We start from the raw sequence: 22,957 nt of genomic DNA on the forward strand, positions 1-22,957 counted from the left end.
CAACAGTGACTGTAAATACAAAGCAAACTGTGAATTGCTGTCAGGATTGCCATTGAATGACCGAAAAGAAAATCTCTCCAGTGAAGCTACAGAGATGAAATCCTTGACACATGGTATTGTATGCTGTGTTGGTGAACCCTTTAGAATTTTTTTCTTTTGGGGGTGCTTTATTTGCCTGTGAAATCTTAAGGACTGTCTTTAGTTCCTGAAGACGTTGGCTGGAATTTTACTTTGCATATATAAAAGCAAAACTGCTAGCTTTCGTATGATCGGTTAGTGAGAGGTTTGGGGTTGGGTTTTTAGCAGAATTCTATTCAGTAGGGTCAAATAGAAATAATTCTATCTGATATTTATGCCTCTCAGATACTTCAATGGTACAGCAGTGCCTGCATTGTTAGATGTCTGACACATTGTGTTTGAGGTGTGTTATTAGCAAGTAACTTGTTTTCCTTTATTTGTGGTCAGAGAATGTGACTGCAGATTTGGTTGGTTGATTGTTCTTTATAAAACTTGCTAAAGTGGTTTGCCCACCTTGCTGAAGGTGAGAACTTTGTTGTTTATGCCAATTCAAATGTTTTTGAGGCATTCACTAGACTGGATCAAATAATTGCATAGATTTAGTAAGTAGCACTTCGTGTTGACCCAGTATATTTCACACGTGGGACAGATACCTCTTCAGTGTCTGTGCCGCCAGAGAAATCATAATGGAACTGCATTCCGTTATGCTGTCACTGCACATAACAAATCTGACATTTAGCTTTGCATAAAGCATGGTTTATTTGGTGTACAAGATAGAGAAAAACAGGAATCAATTACTTGTGGATAGATACTGCATTCAGTTTCTTTGCAACAGGTGCTTTGGAAATCAATGTTTTTAGAATTATTTATTAATATGGATGTTTATAAACATGGATTTCTTGAATTAAGATCAGTGACAGGGGTTCTTGTTTAGTTTCAAATTATAATGTCAGTCTGAGTCTGTAGAGCAATTTTATCATCATGTCATTTGACAGTATTTTCAGGTAGTGCAAGAGACACATGGTATAAAAAGCAGTTTTGAATACGTCTTCAGACTCCAGTTGTTTGAAACTGTTTATGTCTTTGGCCTTCAAAGCCTGTACACCTGCTGAATAATTCTTCTAAGTCTTCCTTCTTAAAGTCATTTGTGAGTTGCCAAAGCAAGACTTTCTGTACTAGGACTGGGCAAAAGCCTTTTATTCCCAGAACTGTGCAGGCAGCATTGGCTATTTCACTTTAGTGCCTGCTTCCCTACGAGTCTGACCTACAGTCAGCAAGGGATCATACAAACTCCTGAAAGGACCTGGTGAAAAACTCTGTGCTTGGGGATGGCAAGAATCTGGAGAAAAGATCGAATTCCCAGTGGCATTTTTCTGTAGCTCGTGGTTGGCCATTTTCTCAGTCTTGTCACTAAATGTATCCAGTCCTGAATTTATCGAGTGGCCCACCCTCACTTCACAAGTTTTTGCCATGTGACAACACATAATGATAAGTACTCGTTGTTCTACATTATGTTCTTCCTTCCTATCCTGTGATAGCCCTATCTGTTAGGAAGGCATGGAGATTAAGAACCGTGTACCTAGTGCAGTCTCAAGTAGAATATTCATTATTGCATGCTCTTTAGTAACACTAGTTTGCCAGAAGGGGCTAAGCACCCCGTCTTTTAAACACTCAGTTCTTTGAAGGGGCCAGTTGGGAATCCTAGAATGCAGGGCATTCAAAGCTCTCATTTGTCTTTAGATATGGAGTTGAAAATTTGAACTCTTATCTCCCATTAACATTATTCAGTTTTCAAAGAAAGAAAACTGTCATTCAATAATAATTAAAGTTCTAAAACCAAGTTTCATGGTTGAGAAACCAGTAACTTAGACTGGGCTTATTAGACTTGCTACTTGCATTGCTTAAAACATAAAGAGTATGAAAGGTTTTCTGTCAGTTCTGAAAAAATAGCTTAAGTTTAGGGCTAGTGATGTTGGAATGCAAAGATTACTGATAAAGTGGGTAGGTTTTGAAGTTAAAACTTCTGGATATTTTTATTCCTTTTCTTATCTCTGTAAGTTAGAATAGAAACCTTGGATAAAGTAGTGAAGTTTTTAATTTAAATGTGCTTACACTTGAAGTTTGTGTAAAGTCTCACTTTTAGGATAATTAAGAAAACTGTAATTTAAATTACTGGCTTTGGGCTGCATTAATCAAATTTTCATTAATCATTGCTGTGACTTGAACTATAAATATAAAGGAAAATAAGATAAATGAGAGTGGTTTCAGTGTGATTCATTTTTATTAAGTTATTTGCTGCCCTCATCCTAATTTTTAGGTTACAAATCTTCAGGGAAAAGTACTTTACTGCTATTGAAGAATTGTCGAGATACTGAGCCATGGAAGATGGAGAAAAATGCAATTGTGAGTTGTTAAATCTTTGATTTCTGATCCTTTGGCACTAAACTTCTTACAGATATTTAGACAGTTCCCCATGTATCAAGTCAGAAACTGTGAATCTGTACATGTCTGTGTTTTTACACTTTTAAAGATGTTATCACTGAGTAATATCATTTCTGAGAACAAAATCAGTGATGAAGGGACTGCTATTCACAGTGAATATTTCTTCATTTCTGTTTTCAGCTTAAGCAAAATCAAATCATGATTTTTGCTTTACTGGTGTTTGTAGAACTGAAAAGTAGACAAGGTTTCACATGTTTAGGACAGCCTGCTTTATGCATGGTGCTAGGCACTGAAAAAGGGTCAAGGAGTTTGTTGCCGCAGAATTCTCAGGTGATTACTCAGAGCTGTGCAGGAACTTGTCACCTTTTTTCCTCCTCTCTACTCACTGTCCATCTCATTTAGCAGTTCTTGCATTATCCTTATTTGTGGTCTTCAAGACAGGCTTTTGTTTTATTAGACACTAACGTGACATGACAAGGGATTGATCTTTGTGTCCTTTGAAATGCTGCAAGTACAGTATAGAGATATATACAGTTTCAGGGGATTAATTATAGATCACATTTTCAGCTTTCATTTAGAGTTTGTAGATATTTTGAAACTCTTAGAAAACAAAGACCATTTTTGCTTTCAAGAAATACTACTTGGTTTTTCCTGCTTGTTGTAATTTTATTTTATTCCAGGCTTCTCAATCAGTCCAGCAGATCCTTGATGCGCTTAACCTGCCCCGTAAATACTGCAGATATTATTTCATGACCTTACGTGGGTGTGAAAGAACAAAATGTTGGTTCTGTCATGTTCCAGGACAAGGGGATGAAAAGGTAAAAAGATTTATTGAAGTAAGGAAAAGATTGTAAGTGTGAACACTTTCAAAACCTAAACATCATCTCCTTTGTTCAGTTACATATGGGAAGTGAGAAATCAATCAGAGATTGATGGGTGAAAAAAATGTCCAGAAATCCTTCCTCTCAGGGTCTTCTGAAGTTTTTTTTAAACGTGTTACCATTTTTGAACTAGTAGATGCTTTAAGAGAACACACATCAACAATTAGGCTGTACAAGTATAGAGTAGTAGAATGAGCAGATTCTGAGACATTTCTATCCTGGGCATCAGAGGCTTCAGGCAAACCAGGCAAAGACTTTTGTTAAAGCCAAAAGCCATCTATGGTATATTACCTTCTGCACGTTTTGTGCAACAATGGGTTTGTTTTAAGATGCTGTCATCTCCTTAAATGGAGCAACAATTCTCATAATATGTGCAAGCAAGAGTAATTTTCCAATGATGGGCAAAGTAAATGTGTTTTCAGACATTTAACAGAGACATTATGAGTTTAATGCTTCCAAGAACTGTGAAAGGCAAGCTAATTGTACTGACATGTAATAAAATTCTGAAATTGGCTGTTTGAAAGTTTTGTAAGTTAACTGGAAGCAAACAAAAACAGCAAAGCAAGTAACCAATATCAAATCCCTAAACTTGTCCTCATCAGGTCTTACAAGATTTATTTCTTACCTACCTACCATCTTACTGGTATGAGTGCAATTTTATCATTGATGGCAGTAAGTAAAAAATTTCAGAATCAAAGTGAAAAAAATAACTTGCAGTTAACCTGTTAGACATAATTGCTAAAAAAAATTAACATCTAAGAGAACTTGTCCATCTTCTTGATACATTAAATATACTGCATCAGAATTTTAAAAATACAGCAGTGTAATTTCATTTTATTTTTTCTTAATGTTCTCTCTTTTCCTTTATATGTATCCAAAAAAAAACTGCTTTATGTTTTTGCTAATGCTTTCTAACCCCTTTGAAAATTTATATGACATTTTAAAAATAATTTCTAAGATAATTTGAGAGTAGTTTTGTATGGAATATTTCTCCTTTTTTCACAAGTGTGATATATCTTTGGTAGGCTGTAGTGAATATTTGTTATTTTCAGCTATTTTATCTGAATTAATTGTGGTTGGTAGCGCTTCAGGCACATTAAGAAATTACTTGCCTAAAACTATTAAAAATCCATTCTATTTGATTTTATTTGTGGTGCAGCACTCCAGCACACTTCAACTGTTCTACCCACCAAACCTTGCCAAGCTTTCCTGGTAGTCTGAAAGTACACCTGAGTTTTGTTTGTCTGTGTATGTATCTATAGTTTTAGACCCGTCCATTTAAAAATGATAATAGGCCAAGCACCTCATGGTGGCACCAAAGTACATAAATGAAAAACAGGTAAAGAAGCAATAAAGGCATCTAATCTTATACAGGAGGAATAAATCTCTTCAGGAGATCTGTTATGCGGACTGATAGTCCACTTGCTTAGAGCTGTGTTCTCAGTGATAATAGTTACCAGAGTTTTTGAAGAGAAATACATTTCCCCATAATGATATTTTTTCTTTAGCATTAAGTAATTGGTTGATGTTTTAAGGCATAACTTCCTAGTATTTAACACTTCACAGTTGCAGTTGATCACACAATACAGCAGTGCTTGAATTCATAAAAGCATCGTGTTTTGAAAATCAGCGTACTCTTGAGCTCAGCAAGTTGAAAAAATTTGCAGTTTTGGGGGGTTTTTGTAAGGGATGCCTTTCGTTTTCGCACAGTGAAAATCTGTTTTGTATTAGGTGAAGTAAACAAAAGACTGTTTCAAATACTTGCTAAAGTATTTAAGGGAGGGTGAATCTTAACAATGTGTATCAATGATGGAGAAGAGGGTAAAGGAGGTGATGCTGGACTCTTCTCCATGGTCTTCAGTGGAAAGACAAGAGACAGTGAACTTAATACAGTAAGTTGTTTCGCTCAAATGACACTTCAGAGTGTAGCACAGACAATCATTTCATGGTTAAATAAGTGGTTTCAAAACATGTCATGCAAACTGTATTTCTCTTTGTGATTTTATTTTAGCTTTGTGAACGTTACTCATTAATTTTTTTGGACTCCTGTCCATTAAAGAAATTTTTACTTTCTGTGACTTCATATTCTCCTTTTCCTTGATCCTATGAACCTCTTAACTGGAAACAAAAAGGATACAAACTAAGACGATTTCTGCCTTCATTAGTGTTGTCTTACAATTTCAGGGCCTTGGATATATGTTTCTGTTGTAGTGGATTTTGGTTTTTTGTTTTTAGTGTGGCTTCCTAAAAAAATGAGATTCTACACTGTCCTTTTATTACTGTCTCTAACCACCACTAAATGACCTTTGAACCTTCTGGTCAGTTTCAGCCACACTGAATAGGGATTGTGCATCTCAAAGCTTTCACAGGGTACAGAAACTTCCTGTAAGAAGGATCCTGGTTTTGATCTCACTGAGATAAAGGCTGTAGTATGGGGGTTTCTCCCTTATTTAAACAAGAGAGTGGGCACTGACTGGGAGATGCTGAAGCATTTAGTGAATTCCTGTGCTTGTTCTTCTGAATAAGCACCTCTGTGTTGTTGTAGTAGGATCGTGTTTTTACTGGAGAGTTGGTTGGTTGTATAAGATACAGAGGCCTTTATTATGGTTTTTATTAAATTGTCATGTAAATGAGTCACAGAATCAACTGATAGATGACAGAGTAGTGTGATTGATACTGCCTTTTGAAAATAGGAATAATCTCTTTCACATACCTTCATTCAAAACCTATTACAGCTAACTCAAAATTTAAAGGTTCTCACATTTTTACATAGTCTGTGGGTGCAGTTACACCTTTCAAAACTGGAACAACTAAATCAACTGAAGCCTTCTAGAAGGTGTAAATGAATAACACATTTAGTTTCTTTTATTAATATAGTACAGCAATACAGATTGAATACTACTACAAGTGGTTGTCCAAGCAATTTCACTAATACTTGGAACAGTCAGAGCTCCAGATGCAATCTTGGCTTTTTTTGGGAGTCAGTTCAAAGAAGGGAAAAAAACGAATTCCAAAAGAAAGCAAACTAATTTCCATACTGTAAGCATGTGCTAAAGTTTATCCTGGAAATGCCCTCAGCCACCTAGGAGTGTAGATTTGGATTGAGTTAACCTGTTCCCAAGTGACACTTCACGTATATAAATGATAAAAATTTTGACATGATTTTCTGAAAGGTGTGTCTTGGAGTATAGCCCAACATTGTGATAGTGCTTCCAAATAAAAACAATAAGCTTTATTTATACTTACATGTACCATTTTTGTGTTCTTTGCCTTGGTGATCTAAACAGGTTAATGGTTTTAAAACAAGAAAGATGTCTTGGCCATAAACCAGTATCTTTTGCTTTGATGATAATTAATTTGCTGTATAATGAACTTCATGAGTGAATCCTGTGTCATTTTGAAGTTACATGTAAAAATAAACCTGATTCAGTTCTGTAATACCATGACTACTAATTTAGGGCATTTTCTGTCTCTTGATGTTTAACTATTCCATGAAATAGTATTAAATATGACCAATTTACATGGTTATACAGAAAGACTCTAATGTTCCAGAAGTGACAGAGAATTTCTAAAAGGGAGTGGGGGTTTTCCCTAAATTGGAATTTTAAGATATAATATCAGTCATCTTTATTTCTTCATCTGCAGAGATGGAGCAAAATGTGTAAGTATCACAAACCTGACAACTTAAGATGTTAAGACAAGAATGTTCCAATACTAAATAACATTACAATATCTAGGTGTGGATTTCTTTTTTTTTTTTAGTCAAGTCAGTGTTGAAATGGCTCATTAAATCAAGTTAGTTCTGAGTTTTTTGTTCTCTGTCCTTATGAATGATCTTTTGTGATAATCAGTGTTACTGGCTTCCTTTTTGGGTGATTTTTTTTCTTACTTGGTACATTCATGGAATTTTTACTTACCACGTTTCACATTTTTGCTTTCCTTTCTTTGTTTACAGTCTGCCACATTTATACTAATTTTGATTTCAAATTCTCCTTTTTGTTTGTTTGTTTGCTATGAGTATGTACACACACATGCAGGCACTTGTCCTAGGAGCCTTTTTCCCAAACATTTCATCTGTATTATTTTTCTGTTTGATTTGCTGGCCTTTTAACAGAGCCTTTGCCTACAGACCCCATTACCTTCTTATATCATTTATCAGTATGTATGGCTTACATGGAAGCAGTGTAAAGCTCTTATATAATAGAACTCGTGTTTGTCAGTAGTTCTTTTGTTTGGCATAAACTGAAAGTTGATTTTACTATAATTTTTTACTTTTTTTACAGATTTGCATGGCAATTCTTAGGACATACATTAGTATCACAGAATCAGGCCTCCTAAAACGTGCAGGTATGGTATAGTAGTAGCTGTTCTAGTATCTTTATTTAGCTTATTTAAAGCAAATTAAATAGGCTGTCAAGAGATAAATGGTTGCCACTTGAGCCATGAATAAAAAGTTCTTACTTCAAATGAAAGTATATATGCAATCCCTGCATTTTCATGGTTCAGTTTCCCAGTAAGGCTAGAAATTTAGATATGCACTTACCTCAGGGGGTCCTTAGAAATCTTACTTCCACATAAAATGAACTTAACCTGACTGTAACTAGACTTGGGAGTAGAAATATGTAAATAGGGCAGAGAGGAGGTTTAGCAGAACCCAAATTTTATTAAGGTGCTTTTGGTCACCCTGGTCAGACATGAAAAACCCAAATACTTGAGAATGGAAGTTCTTGAAATTAAGTGTTCCTACTGCACCCAACTCCAATTGCTTTAGTTTAGTCCTTACACCATATACACAAATGATTATGAATAACACATTTTAGGGACTGCAGTTCATTCACATCCATCTGAGCTTTTGAGTTCAGTCAGAAGGGGCTTTTGTTTTTACTCTGGACAGTGATTCCTTTTATACTGGTCCTGAGCAGTCTTTAAGTTTTTGAAAGCTTCTTAGAGTGTAGCAGAATGAGCAGTTGCACCCTGTGCTGCAGTGTTCCCGTGCTTAACACCTGAGTCTTTTAATATGGGTAACACTGGATACCAGCAGGCCACAGTACATGTTTGTCAAGGAAGGGTGGCCCTGGAACAGGTTGTAAGACCATCCACTGTAGTACAGCACTTCACTTCCTAGAGTTTCCTGTGTGGAAGGGTCTTACTACCCTGATGCATGTACCTAATCTGACCTGGGTTTCTGCATTCTTCTTATGCTGCACCAAATCAGCTAAACTTTCTGGGAACCTACAGGGCCTACAGTGCTCAGCTCAGTGATACAAGATATTTCAGAATAGTCAGTCTGGTTCTGGTAAGGTTAACACTGTATTTGAACTGGATCCTTTCACCCATATTTCTCCATATCCCTGTCCCATAATGTCTTGGACAATTAAATGTTGTTACGCTGTGTAAAATGTAAGGAAATAACTTGTTCAAATAGTTAGCATCAGTTAACCCCAAGTGAAATTCAATTTAATTGCTTTTTCAGTCCAAATATTTGTGCAGTATTACAAAGAAGTTGCACCTGGTGTGGATTTTGCTTCTGAAGTGCTGAATGACCTTCTTGTTTCATTGCTCAAAAACTGTTTGTTGCAGGAAGTATTTCAGATACTGAATGTAATTGTACAAATCAAGACACTGGTAGGTGACTTTGTAATATTTTTTAAATCTTAGTTTCATAATTTTAGTTCTTTGAGTACTATGCCATTTATAGTAATGGGTTTGGTTTTACTCTGGTACTCAAATTTTGGGTGAGGGGAGTAATTGAGAATATCCTATTATAAAATCTCTGAGCTTTCTAATTGAACAGAGTTGCAAAACTGATTGTGCTTTTTTTTGTCTGCATTAGCCAGCTGTTGACGTTCTTCTGAAAGTTTTTGAGCATGTGGCTTCTTTGAATTTAAGAAATGCTGTGCCTACACTAATCAATACCTTCTGTAAGGTACAAGTTTCATTTATACTTTTGTTTGCGTGCTGGAATTTCTGAAATACGTTGCCTGTTTTTTAAAACTCAAACATATCAATTTTAAAACCAGTACTGAAATAACACTAAAAGTGTTATTATGAATAACTGAATTTGTGGTATTAGTTTTCATTTATTCCTTTGTTTTTGACTGAGCTTCTTAGCTTCTTACTGCAATGTGTTTTTTTTTCCCAATGTTGTTTGCCACTTACCTCTGAAGAGGCATTAAGTCATCACAGCTTTTTGTATGCTCACTTTTCTTACCTTGTTTGATATTATAGCTCATTGATGCTGGTATGTTCCTTGAGTTAGAACATTTTGACTACATTATTAAGTTACTTCACCAATTGCAAGTTTCCAGTTGGGAAATTACTACTGTTTCAAACATAAAATCCAGGTATGTCTTTAAGGAGCTGTTTTCTAATTATAGCTGCCTAGTTCCTTCTTCAGCATCTATTTTTATAAATTTATGTGGAATCTTTAAAACTTATCTTGAATGAAAATACTATCATATAACACCTAATTGTATTTTAAAGTGCTGTCAATCTACTGTGTTTCAAAGATCAAGCATTGTTAAATCAAAACTTGGATTCTGACCACAATTATTTGATTTTTCCATATCAATCATCATTATACAACCTGTTGCCAGCTGTGATAGAAGTTTATGTAGCTAGCCAAATTAGGGACATCATGGTTTAATACATCATTTAGGCCCACATAAGCAAATGGTACATCTACAATAAACAACCCTTCTAGGATTAGTTATAATCTGAAGTAGTTTTCTAGTTTCCTTTACAGTGTGACTACTTAAACATTTGTGCCAACACCACTAGGGAGGAGGGTCGTTTTTTGAGTACAGCTGGGATATGCTGGGCAAAATGTTAAATCTGTTCAAAAACTGCTGATACTTCCCCATCTCTTGAACAAGATTGTGATCCTTTCTAATTTTTGTATCATCTGCATCCACATGCACATACAAGTTGAGAAACTAAATTTGTGATTCATACACCTTTAATTCTTAGTGGAAACCAAATATGCAGCATCTGTGGAAATATCTCTGCTCAATTATTTGTTTAATACATGTGCTAACTTCCCTTGGCATGATTTTAAATGAGCATTTTCAGTCTGCAGTTTGTGTAATGTGAAGCAAATAGGATCAAAAATCACATCAGTTTAATGCTCGTATGTGATAATTTGTTGTTCACCTTCTGCTAGTTCAATAGGATGTGTTAAAATATAAGGTTTGGGTTTTTTTTTCATGTGGAAGATTTAAGGAAAGATATTTTGAAAAGACATGGATTTTTGACTTCAACTTGGCCGTGGCTGAAATTCAGGTACAGTATGTGCATTCTTCATGACTTCTTTTAAACATATGTGAAATAGCAATTTGTAGATATTTTTTAATTGATGGGATTTATTATTAAGTACAGTGAGCTTATGATAAAATACCTTTATGCAAAGCCATGTTTGCGAAGGCTTAAAATGCAGGAGAAAATTGTCTTTGGCCTTTCTGTAATGTCAATATTTTAATTCACATACGTGCAGTTTTTATCTTAGTTTTGCATCACATTCAAAAATTTTGTAACTTTGGGCAATTATTTCCTCTGCTTTACATTTGTTGTGCTTGGTAGTACATCATTCCTCACCAAAAATTTATTTAATACATTATTTAGCAGATAGAATTCATATCTAATATAAAAATACAGCTTTTACAATATATAATTGTAAAAGCTGCAATTGACAACATTAAGCAGTATTTTAAAGAATAAGAAAATACTGTAAAACATTCTGTATTTGGACACTTGTGTCTTTCATATTCAAGGTCAGATTACTCATTATGCACAATTATAATACAGTTTACATATTATCACATGTCCTGTGCAGATCTAGAGATTGAAATATAAAAAGGGAAAAAAACAGTACTGATTTTTTTTACTCCTTTAACACCAAAGTCATCAAGTGATCTGGCAAGCAGAAGATTAATTCATATAGAAAATAACCATAAATTCAGCGTGCTTCATGGGAAAAAAAAAAAAAAAAGGTCAATAAATGCCAGTTCCTAAATAGGATTAATAAGTTCTGAGCTTTCACAATTGGGGTGATGACATGAAAAAATTAATTTAATTTCTTGAGGGATAGAAGTAATTAGCAGTCCATGCAAGTTTGGCAATATGTAACTGCCGTATGAACATGAAGGCTCTTGGCAGTAGCATTTGGTCTCCATTTTTTTCTTCTTTAAGTCTATCATAGGTATATATCTCAAATTTGAATGTATTTTGTGTTTGGTTCTCAGGTTTGCTTATATTTACCCTTTGCCTTCTTTACAGCATTGCAAGGAAAAATGGGATTGGACCAAGCTGGGAGCTTTGTATCTTAGGGCAAGAACTGGATGTGAACATTTTGATGATCTTCAAAAATTGTTTATCTCTATTGCTGACGTTCTAGCCAAAGATTCTGAGACAGACAGACCAGGAGTCCCTTTTTGTGATTTTGCTGATGCAGGTAAAATTACGATGCAAGGAGTGTTTTTTGTAGAGTTTTTAAAAGAGATTAAAATTAATTCATATAGTTTTCTGATTATTAGTTAATTTTATGTTAGAATATTCTAAATTTTGGGGGGTGCAGCTGTACTGTTCAGTGGAAGCTATTTTCCAGTAGAAGTAAAGTGCATAGTTGCTTACACTTAAAGTCAAGGAAGATTCTGAAGGAGGAACAGTGGAGTTTTGTGAAATCAAAAAGAGAACCCAGAATTGATGATCTTTCAATAAAAGTGGCCTATGCTCAGGACAACGGCAAATGTATTTAAGTATTGTCATTTGAAGCGTCACACTGTTAATAGCACAAATAAGCTTTAGTGCTATAAATATAGATACAGTTGTGTATTTTAAAACACAATGAACAGGTACATCATGTATATAATTTGTACTTCTTTTTTTTACAAAGTTGGACTTTCAGAATTATTTTATTCTGTGAAGACACAACGGTTTCTGCAAGGGCTGGGTGCTCAAGAACCTAATGTTTTAATAGTTCTGGCAGGTTTTCTTGCCTGTTTCTTCCCTATGCCCCTTCATTTGCATATCTGTATCATTCTTCCTAATAAGTTTGCAGATTACTGAGGCTTGGTGAAGTGTCAGTGGGATGTTAAATCATTTTATAAAGGATTATTGAGATATTTTTCAACCTGTGTTATCTACTAAAACAAAATGAATATTTATTTCAGATATGTGATATATGCTTTCTGACCACAGACTTTCATATTATAAAAAAGCTGTCAGAGCTTCCAGTTGTGACACCAGGAGGAGATTTTGTCAGAGCTTGGAACTTAGTCTGTTTTTCCCAGAGCGAGTGGTCTCCCAGCTGATAGGTGCCTCCATCAGTGAAAAATTTTTGAGCAGTCACCCACAATTGGTTTATTTACATATTGTATTCATGTGCTACTACACCAATATCTTAAATTCACTATTAACCATACACAAAAATAGGAATCACAAATATGAGATAAATATAAAATAAACAGTACTTTACAAAGTATTTTGTTTATTTTTATTTTCTAATAGTGCAGAATATATTTCCTTCCCACAGCTGAATGGACTGTTGTGTTCTTACCCTGCTTTGAGACCTCTGCTCTAAAAGTCTAACAGTGCTTCCAAAGAGGCTCTAATTACTCGGTTCTGCAATTACCAAAATTTCTTTGTGATGCCAGAAAATGTAAAGCTTACTTTACAAATAATGATGTTACTAAAATAGCCATTACATGTCCAAGCATTTTATGGATGACTTAGATTACTATGAAATACTGTCTGAATAAACTATAGTTATTTGATCTGGCTTCTGGTGTTAAGACTTAGGAAGTTGCTACTTTAAATGGCAGATAGTTCAGAAAATGTATTTAGTGTTTTCACAATTACTGTGTTTTTGAAATATGTAATTTCTTTAAAACTGCATTTACATGCAAAAAAAAAAAAAAATTAAAAGCCTTTTTCTTTTTCTTTCCAGTAATGAAAAATTCACACCATAATAAAGCAGACAAACTTTTCATTGGAAGGACTGGGATAAGCGTGATGTATTCATATCACAAAGTACTGCAGTGGGTAAAGGTACGCTGAGCTACAGGAACCTGACTGGAGGAAAAAGAGAAAAATAATTAGTAATTTCTCTTCTGCATATTAAACTGTGTTTCTCTAGTGGAATGGCTGGTGCCACCTACCTCTAGTGCCACCTGCCTCTCTGCCATCTTAGTACTTCCTGACTGTCCAGCTGGACCAAAGCATTTTATTGTGCCTTTCTGAGCAGTAGTCTTCTATGGAACCCATTATAACTTGGTCTTGCAACCTAGAAACTGATTGCTCATATTCGTTGTGAGATTTTTCTGAGGTGAGGTTGAATGTGAACTGAGAGACAGGTCTTCCTGAGATTCTGGGGTGAAGTGCTGATGGGGTTGTTTCCCAGAAACATCACTTTCTTCTGCCTGGCAATCATGCTGCATTCTGAGACCTCCCAACTCAAGTGATATTTAGAGAAGTTTGGGCACTTTGCTGCACTGGTGCTTCTGCATCATCCATTCTCAAATGGAATGGATAAGGCCAGGAAGACAGAAAAGAAGCATAGCAAGGCTGCACTTGGTGAACTGCCTGTTCCCCAGAACACTGCTGGAAGTGCTTTTCTTCCACTGAATCTAAGTTCTGTGAATCTTGCAAAACTCAGACATCACAAAGAAATACCTTTAAAATAATATCTTTACTGTCAAATATTACACAGGGCCAGGGCTAAGTGACTAGACTTTTGACTGGATGTTTTACTTAGGCCTCAGGCAGTATTGGTCATAATTTCGCAGCAGGAAGATCCATTTCAATGTTGAATTTGTCTTTTTTATCCTGGAAGGAACCAGTGCATACCAAGCCAGATCTCCTACAGAAAGCAACATGAAAAGTGATAGCAAAAGAAGTAAATAAACCCCCAGCAATTTTAGAGTGTGTTTTGGTCAGGGATCACATTCTGAACTTGGGCTTGATCCTTTCAGCTAGTAATTGTGCTGTACATGGATGTTCCTCATCCCATAGAAGATGATTTCAAGCATGCACTTTTATGAACAAAAGCAAATGCTCTCATCCCCTTTTGTCTCTTGAGGTTTTGAGTTGCCTGTTTTTTGCAAATTACCATCAGGGAACCCTTTCTGGTTCGCATTGAGGAATTAAATTGTCTTTTGCACAATTGTCTCTAGGGGATGACCTTCAGGAATTCTGTTATGTTAAAATCCTGTGCACTGCTCAGTCTGTTTCCAGGGTCAAGCCAGGTCCCAGGAGATACTTGATAGAGGTGCTTAGTCTGATCTTAAGGCATCTTAAGTCTAGAGCCAGGATACCTGTTCTGATGAATCATTCATTTTGCAGCATTGGCTTCTTGAGTTGAATGGCCTTCACCAGGTCCCTATCAAGCTGCAGCGCAGTGTGGTACTGTTTAAGAGTAGAAAGGAGAGAGGGTCTTTGCATTAGCACTTGAGTAATATCGCACTAGAACTTTTCAGGTATTTTTGTTCCATGAAACTTAGCAGTTAGAACAGTCAAGATACTTCCGACCACAGAAGGGAGAATCTAATCTTGGCATTGAGGAGTGGTAGGGCTCACATGCTCACTGAAGAGTTTAGTTTGCCTGGGGTTTTGGCTGTCTTCTTCAGCATATAATGTTTGTGTGCCTTCACACATTTTAGCTGTTTTCCAGATCCATCTTAAGGGAGAGCCTGATCTTGGATTGCACAATCCCTGATATTTTAAGGAGATTCATCTTCATGTCCTAATTTCAGAGGTGCAGGGTGTGAAAAACACATGTAGTGTTATTCTTGTACCACATGAGTTACTAGAAGTAGACACTTCTTATAATACTATGATTTCTTTCATGTCTAGAGCAAAATACCTTTGTTTCTTTGAGAGTGTTGTGTTAGGTATGAAACCTGCTTCTCAAGAGATTACTGACCAAGATCCTCAAACAGCTTTGTAGACAGCTTGTGTAGGCCATATCAGAATGTGAATGAGGCTCTGCTCTGAATGATTTTTATTGGAGCTGGCAGATCCCAAATTTATCTCTGCTTCAGGAAGCTGTCAATCTTACCTCTCTCTACCAGTTTCACCCCATTATATGTATCAGATAAATCCCTAGTCCTGTGGTGTCTACTTGATAACATGTCTTTTTTGTCTAAAAGGTGATTCAGAAAGTAAGGTAGTAATGGATTTGCTCCAGTCTAAATATCAATCTGGAATTTGATGATAAAGTCATTGATTGTTACAGTGTTGGCCAGATATGTCCAACTTCTTCCAGTTTATTGCCCTGCTGCATACAGTCATCAGTGTTTTCTTGGACTTATGCTGGCGTAATTATTTCAGGTTAACAATTACATCTCTGCTGCAAAATGAAAACTCTCTATATGATCTTTTAGGATTTTGTAGATTGTGTAGTACTGAATGGACTCACAATTAAAAATACTAACAAAGTAAGCAAATACAAATAAATTACAAAGTATATTAAAAATACTCTATTGGACATTATAAGGTAGAAATAATGTCCTGGGTAATAGTGTATTTGGAGCACTTTGACAATAGGTTGGTAGAGTTTTTTTGCCTACATAGTCAAACCCAAACTCTTCATTAGAAATTTTACTATACTTCACCCTTGACTCAGTTTGGATAACTCCATTGATACCTATAAATCTGTGTCACTAACTTAAATCTGTTCTATTTTATGTAAATACAAACTGTGTTCACTGATATCGTTGCTTTTTGTGACCTTCTGCCTTTCCCTTATCCCTCTTACACTAGGGAAGGAAGGTTCTGGATAAACTGCATGAGCTACAGATACATTTTACACACTTGAAAGGACTTGTAGGTGCAGGGAGGTCAGCATCCAGATGTCAGATTGTTAATAAAGCTGCAGAAATCTTTCTTCATTCTGGAAATTTGGATGGAGCAACAAAGGTATTGAGAGGTAAGCCTGTCTTACAATTTTGACTTAAATTTGAACAGTTTGCTTCTATGACATATTTCAGATAAAAGTTATAAGCTGGTCTGTGTTACTAAATACAATTAATAACACTGGGGCAACAAAGGAAATGTGATCCATCTTACTGGTTAGTAAGATGGATCACTAGTTACATATTCTTCTTGATATGTATAAGAAATATTACAGCTAATGCCTGATTTTTTCAGAAGTTTTCACAGTATTCTGCTATCAGCACCATTTTACCCAAAAATCTGCCATAATGAGGGAGGAGTGCAGCTTGGAAAATGACGCTGTCCTGTGTAGTTTTCCTTTGAACCAGGGGACATTCAGTGTCAAATTTCCAGCTTGGGTCGATGCAGTGTTCCTTTGCACCTTGCAGTATCCCCATTTAATATAATTGCTTTAGAACAGTACCATATTTCTGCAATTATTACATATGGCTTTTTGGAATTCTGATCTGCTGAAGAGAGAAGAAATTCAGAAGTATAAAGAATAGAATGTATGCTGTAAAGTGATGTTGAGGATGTAAATTTGTTCAGTTTTATAGCTGTACATAGATACATATACGTATCTATATATGCCACTGACAGTCCATTTTACTGCAGTGATATTTACAAAAAGGGTGATGTACAATATGAAGGTTCAGGGAATCAGTCTAAGGAGTATTGGTTATAAAGAACGAATTGTTAGTATATCGAGTATATTGCACTTTCTGTGCAATTCTGAAGTTTGTGTCATGGTACAGTTTACAGTACATTTTTAATGGTCCAAAGTCTCAGAAGTTCCAGTTCCTAGAAATAACACTGCACTGTTGTTTGCCACAGAGTCAGAGTGGATCACAGATACACCTTTGTCGCCCTGTGATAAAATGGACATCCTCAATCGACATAATCTGTTATGTGCAATAGTGCATAAATACTTGAGGAAGAATTTGTACAGGCAGGCATTTGAAGTTCTGCAGAACTTACCCGGTTTGCAGAAACATTCTGGTAAGTAAAGAAAAAGATCCTGTGTTAAGAGCTAAAATTTTAAAAATGCTGTGGTGTTATTGTAATGTTCTCTAGCTAAACTTTGTTGAAGAAGTAAGATGGATTTATTCAAGCCTGTTTCTGTTTTCCAAAGAGTATAGTGTCTGTTAAAATGTCTTGTGCTCCGCAACTCTTGCGGCACTTGTGCACACACACTTGGATGTGCATACACACCTGTCCTCTTTTGCTCAGTTAAACACGGCAACAGGAAAGACCAGTTAAATTTTTAAGGATCATACACAAGTCTGTACAGTGAGATAAAATAGGGATGTTTTAATTTAATTTTATCTTAATTTCAGATTAATGAGGTGGGGTTTTTTTTCTTTAACTGAGCTAGCTAACCTAAGTGTCTCTTACATACCATGTTAAGAACCGAGTGCTCTTTCAGGCTCAATTTATCTGACAGATTTTGGATGAGTACTTCAAAATAAGATAGATAGTTACTTGGGCTCTACTGAGGAAACCTCAGCTGCTTCCTGTGTGTAGGTCTCAGTCTACTGCCACTGTATGCTCTTAGGTATGTTAGGAGAGATCGGTTGAAAGACCATCTACTTTAGAGTACTCAAAGGATGTATTTATTTGTGAGGTGAATACAAGGCTGCTCAGTCCTGCCCAAAAGGAGACAGTTCAGAGCAAGAGTAGAAACAGAACACCAAGGAGATGTTTGTTGCTGGAAATGTTAAACCTGAGAGATCAGGTGAAGATTGTATTTATAGACTTGAGTAAGTGAATGTATTTTTATCTGATTCGGTTGGTTTTGGCAGCAAATTATTACTCAAACCTTAACACTTGTCCTTCACAATGTGAACTACTGTATGAAAAGATTTTTGATGAATTAAGCATTCATATTATCCCAGCCTTGTTCCATCTTGCTGATAGAAGCAAGAGTTCTGATTTAGGTACTGACTGAGAAACACTCCTTCAACTAGATTTATGTTTGAATTAATTCAGTAGTTTATATTCTTAATTTCATTTCAGATACTGTAGATGCTTCTCAATACAGCTACCTTTTTAACAAGCTGATAAATGCCTGTTTTGAGAACAAGAACCTTGGGGTGTCATCTTCTGCAGTAGACTTCATGCTTTCCAAAAAAATTGCTATTGATTTTGTTCTACTTAGAGGATTAATCACAGCTTTGGGAAGAAGTTTTTTATGGTCCAAAGCTAGGACCTATTACAAAAGTAAGTTGCTTCTTAAACAATATCCTCCCCTTAAATTCTTTGGGTAATGTGCTCATAACATTTCAATATGATTAAGAAGAAAAACAGTACTTTCTGTGTCACTCTCAGGAATTTATTTATAACCAAAATATTTTTTAGGAAATAGAGAGTTGAAAATAAGAATCAGTGCATACTACCTGGATGACATAAGTGTAATTGTGATTAAATTAATTCTTTATATTTAATTTCAGAATTTCAGATATGTGAGCCCTGAAATGGTTGAAAAGTGCATCATATTCACTTTCTCATCTAGGCAAATTAGATTTCCTGATACTTCTCTCTAGGAGTGTACCACCATCAATGTGGTGGTAAAATTATTAATACTTAAGATTTGAGAAGTCTGGCTAATTAGTTTATTCTACGTATAAGAAAATTCCTTTCAACTAAAATCTAATATTCTGTAATTGTTTATAACTCTCCATTTCTGAGCTAAGATGATACTGGGTCTGCCACTCTGCTTAGAGTCTCTAGGCACTGTCACATTATTTACTGTTCAATTGTCTTAGAATTGTTGAGGTTACCAGACTGCTTTAAGAGTCCATCCTTTCTGGGATGGATATTTGGTTTTGGTAACATTGAAATGATTGGTTTTCCTCATCTTTTGTTTTTTGGTTTTTTTTCCCCTGAAATGCTGTGTATGTTGGGTTGTTGGGATCACTTGACAGAAGATAGGGGAACAAAGCAGGAGATGCTGTTCAAACGTTCTCTCACTTTGACCATGATTTAATCTTCTGTCTGACATGCCTAAATTGTCCTTGTGTTATCACACACTTGGTGTCCCAAGTGTGTCAGACTTCTGACAGAGCTTTTTAATCACAGCTGATAAAACTCACGTTAAAAAAAAAATTCAAACATTTTACCACTGTGAGTATTACACATGAATGCTGTGTGCTATGTTCGCAATCAGGCCATTTCATAGGTGAAATAGTAAAATCCATTAAGGGTTTAGGGTTGGGGTTTTTCGACCCAGAAGAAAACAGATCGATTTTTAGTATTGGTAATCCTAATTCCTCATGTTTCTGCATTTACTCTCAGATGCTTTATCACTGGGTTGCTACCCAGAGCTGCAGGGAAATTTATATCACAAACTTCTGAACATTCCATCTTACCTGTCTGAAGTTGAGATGCTGTTGACCATTGAAATATTTCTTGTTTCAAATGCCAGTGATATTCAAAGTCCAAGGACTACTAGTCTGCCACTTCAAATAATACTGAAAAGGTTTGTTTGTCAGATATGTACCCTTTTAATTGTATTTGTTCATGTGATCATGTAAGTAATAGATCTTGTTTTCCTTATCCTTCCCAAAGAATACACCTCTTCATTTTGTTCCTTGGATAATGAGAAGTTTTTAGTCTCGTTACCATGTATATGCTACTGTATATCTGTTTGTTTTCTTAAACAGTAAGTTCTGTTCTTGCAAAAAATGTAGGCATGTCACTTAGCCACAGCCTTGTTCCAGAAGTGATTATGTGCCAAAACTGAGTAAACCTTGTGGATTCAAGCATGTACATGAATTCTTGCTATATTCAGTTCATTAAATGGTTTGTATTCCTTCACTGAATTTTCCAGCCCAGAGACTTTTTTTTCATGAAGTGTGCTGTGAATATTGCAGAGCTACTTTGTACTGGTGTTAAAACCTATTACTTTTCATTACCATTAATTAAAAATACACTTTCTATAACTTTTTAATTCTTCAGAACAATAATGTAATCTGTCTAGAAATTAGCATAATATTTATCTGTGAAAAATACAAGGCATTATTTTAATGTTTTTGCAGTTTTCCTGCCAGTACAAAGTGTTGGGCAAGTGATACTGTGCCTGTATGGCACCTAATTTTACATTTGTTAAAATTCCCTTACAGATCTGAAGATGCAGTTCAGAACAACAGTGCCTATCTCGGGGCAGTGGAGAGGCTGATCCAAGCGGCTCATTTATCTGATCCAAAGCTTTTTCTTAAGCATATGACAATGAATGTTAATATGGAAGAAGTTTTCAGCCTGGACTATTCATCTGCTCTAAAATGGCTTCAGGAGAATATGAAATGGGCTGAGAAGGTCTGGCTGTTTCAGTAGTTATTAAATAGTTCCCACTGATTTACAGCAAGGTTTCAAACTCGAGTTGTGGTTTTAAATACTATGTTGATGATAATGCAGACAGTAGCTCAGAAACAGTAATTTTTTCCCCTTACCATATAAACTGTCACACTGACTTATATGGATATTTTGCAATGGCATCACCAGATAATGAGGAAGCTGCAGCCTCAGAGCCTACATTCTCCATTCTTACAATTAGCACTTAGCTTGTCTCTCCCAGCAGGTAATCATACAAGTGTAGTATAAGCATAGATAAAAGTGCCTTGGTTGAGTGCATCTACTGTTCTTGAGTGAGACATTTTCCACATTCATTCATGGTCTGTAGTAGTAATACCTGTTTCCTTTCGTCTGCCTCACGGTAACTTGTGAGGTCACTGTCCCAACTGTTTGCACCTTAGATCTTAATTTCTTTGCTCCAAAAGCCCAAGAGAAAGCACTGAGAATAAAATAACTTCAAAAGCACCTGAGACATGCCTGACTTAGGATACCTTTCTTCACAGAACTGAGAGCCTACACACGTTGCTCACAGCTGAAGGTTTAGTTGATAATTTAATTAGATATTTATTTGATATAGATAATAGCTTGTGTATGGTTTCACATTTGTATATATGGATACTTCCACTGAAAAGGAAAATTTGCTTTCTCCCTTGATTGTGGTCTTAGAGTGAGATGGGTTTGCCCATCTTTTAGCTTCTGCCAACTGCATGATGAGATGGAGACTTGTAGCAAGCTTCTTCCACCATTCCTGTTTCTTCAGGATTTCTGCTTTTTTTCCACCTGAAAACCAATCATATTCAGAGCATGAGTTGCTCAAGTCACACTCTACAGCCTGAGTAAGAAGAACCAGACATTTAGTACCAGAAAGCCTCTCATGGCAGAACAATACTGTCAAAGTAATTTGCCTCTGTCAAAGTTGGTACTTACTGAGCTCACCACTTTCGTAGTGTTGTTAGTTTGGATCTCCAGCACCAACCTTCACAAACTTGACAATAATACAGCTCTTTTGGTCCTGCTCTCCATCCCTTTTAAAGCCTTTTTTTCTGAACACTTAAGCTCTTTTGGGTATAGAAGTTCATGAGGTTTTAGGCTGTTCTATCATAAGTGAGATCAAAATGGTGGCACAGGACCCCAGTGTTTGAAAAATGTCTCTCCTTTGGGGTAGCACAAGTCTCTTCCCAGTTCCTGCAGCATTATTGCATGTGTTCTTTGCAGCTTAAATCATGAAAGCTGTCATGACCTTAGTACTGGATGGTTGTGTGGAGGGTTTTGGTGTCAGGGGCTTTTCTCTTTGGAGGAGGTTGCCACTCCAGTCTTGGAGTTTATGCCATTAATCTGATTGTCAGTTGTTGGATTCTTGACCTCCTCAGGGCCAGGTCCTGGTCAATACCACTTCTCATCCAATCTGTTAGGGAGTTGCTACTGGAAGAGAGAGGATTGAATCTAGTGACCACCAAGATCACCACTTTCCTCCTACAGAAAAATGCTAGGATAGAGGTTCTTGTCTTTTCACTGGGTATCATTCTTCTGTAGGGATCGTCTGTCTGCCTTGTAAAAAATGGTAGATCCAGTGTGAATGGTACCAGATGGCATTTCTGTAGGAGCCGTTCACCTCAGTCTTAAGAGTACAGTTGGCACTGGTCCAAACAGACTTTGGGTTCCGCCCCTTCACATTCAAGAAGGTGGCTCTGCCATTTGTTAGGGTATCCACCTGGTCAAATCCAACCGGATTCTGCTGATTTTGCTTCCCAGTAGCTGAAAGGCTGGGTAAGAAGTAATCAGATTTCAGGTGAGGGATCTAAACTGATGCTCCTGCAGCCACTCCAACATTAGGGAAAAGAGCAATTTTAGAAGGTTCCGACAAACTAAAACTGGTAGTAAGAGACAAAGTAGTTTTTGCTAATTACTTCTTGTAAGATCCTTTGTGGCTTAATCTCCCTTGGAATTAGACAGAGGCTATCTGACCCTCAGCTAAATCCCATATTTCTGTGAGTGGTACCCGATGTGGCTATTAGTGTGTTTGACAGACACAGAAGGACAAAATTCTCTTTGTAATCTGTATGGCTTCAAAACTTTGGATGTTCTAGAGACAGCAGAATTTTTTCCTCTATAAGCAACCTTGAATTTTCCCTTAGGTCATCCCCAGAACAAAACTCCAAATGTTGCTTTATTTTTCAGACAGAGGTTAATCATTGACCTTCAAGCTTAACTTGGAACTGTGTAAAATTTTTGCAATGTTCTGGCTCCATCTCCTGAGTGTCACCTTCAGCTGATAGGATGTAATCTTAATGTTTTATATTAACAAGCAAAGCAAGCTCCTCACATCGTTGCTCAGAAGT

At 36.2% G+C, this 22,957-nt stretch overlaps 1 protein-coding gene across 1 annotated transcript in view; it reads left to right on the forward strand.

The window, feature by feature from the left end:
* TOPAZ1 (testis and ovary specific TOPAZ 1) overlaps positions 1-22,957 on the forward strand; it is a 39,512-nt gene that overhangs the window by 15,721 nt on the left and 834 nt on the right. Inside the window, exons 6-20 of the mRNA XM_066193865.1 lie at positions 7-113; positions 2,336-2,421; positions 3,141-3,278; positions 7,625-7,688; positions 8,815-8,966; positions 9,175-9,267; positions 9,570-9,685; positions 10,556-10,622; positions 11,616-11,790; positions 13,285-13,385; positions 16,098-16,263; positions 17,103-17,267; positions 18,285-18,488; positions 19,563-19,746; positions 20,390-20,582. Coding sequence (XP_066049962.1) covers positions 7-113; positions 2,336-2,421; positions 3,141-3,278; positions 7,625-7,688; positions 8,815-8,966; positions 9,175-9,267; positions 9,570-9,685; positions 10,556-10,622; positions 11,616-11,790; positions 13,285-13,385; positions 16,098-16,263; positions 17,103-17,267; positions 18,285-18,488; positions 19,563-19,746; positions 20,390-20,582 — 2,011 coding nt within the window. The remainder of the gene's footprint in view (positions 1-6; positions 114-2,335; positions 2,422-3,140; positions 3,279-7,624; positions 7,689-8,814; positions 8,967-9,174; positions 9,268-9,569; positions 9,686-10,555; positions 10,623-11,615; positions 11,791-13,284; positions 13,386-16,097; positions 16,264-17,102; positions 17,268-18,284; positions 18,489-19,562; positions 19,747-20,389; positions 20,583-22,957) is intronic.

Source organism: Chamaea fasciata, unplaced genomic scaffold, assembly GCF_029207755.1.
Source record: "Chamaea fasciata isolate MVZ Bird 193981 ecotype frontalis unplaced genomic scaffold, bChaFas1.0.hap1 SCAF_1, whole genome shotgun sequence".
Classification (NCBI taxonomy): domain Eukaryota; kingdom Metazoa; phylum Chordata; class Aves; order Passeriformes; family Sylviidae; genus Chamaea; species Chamaea fasciata.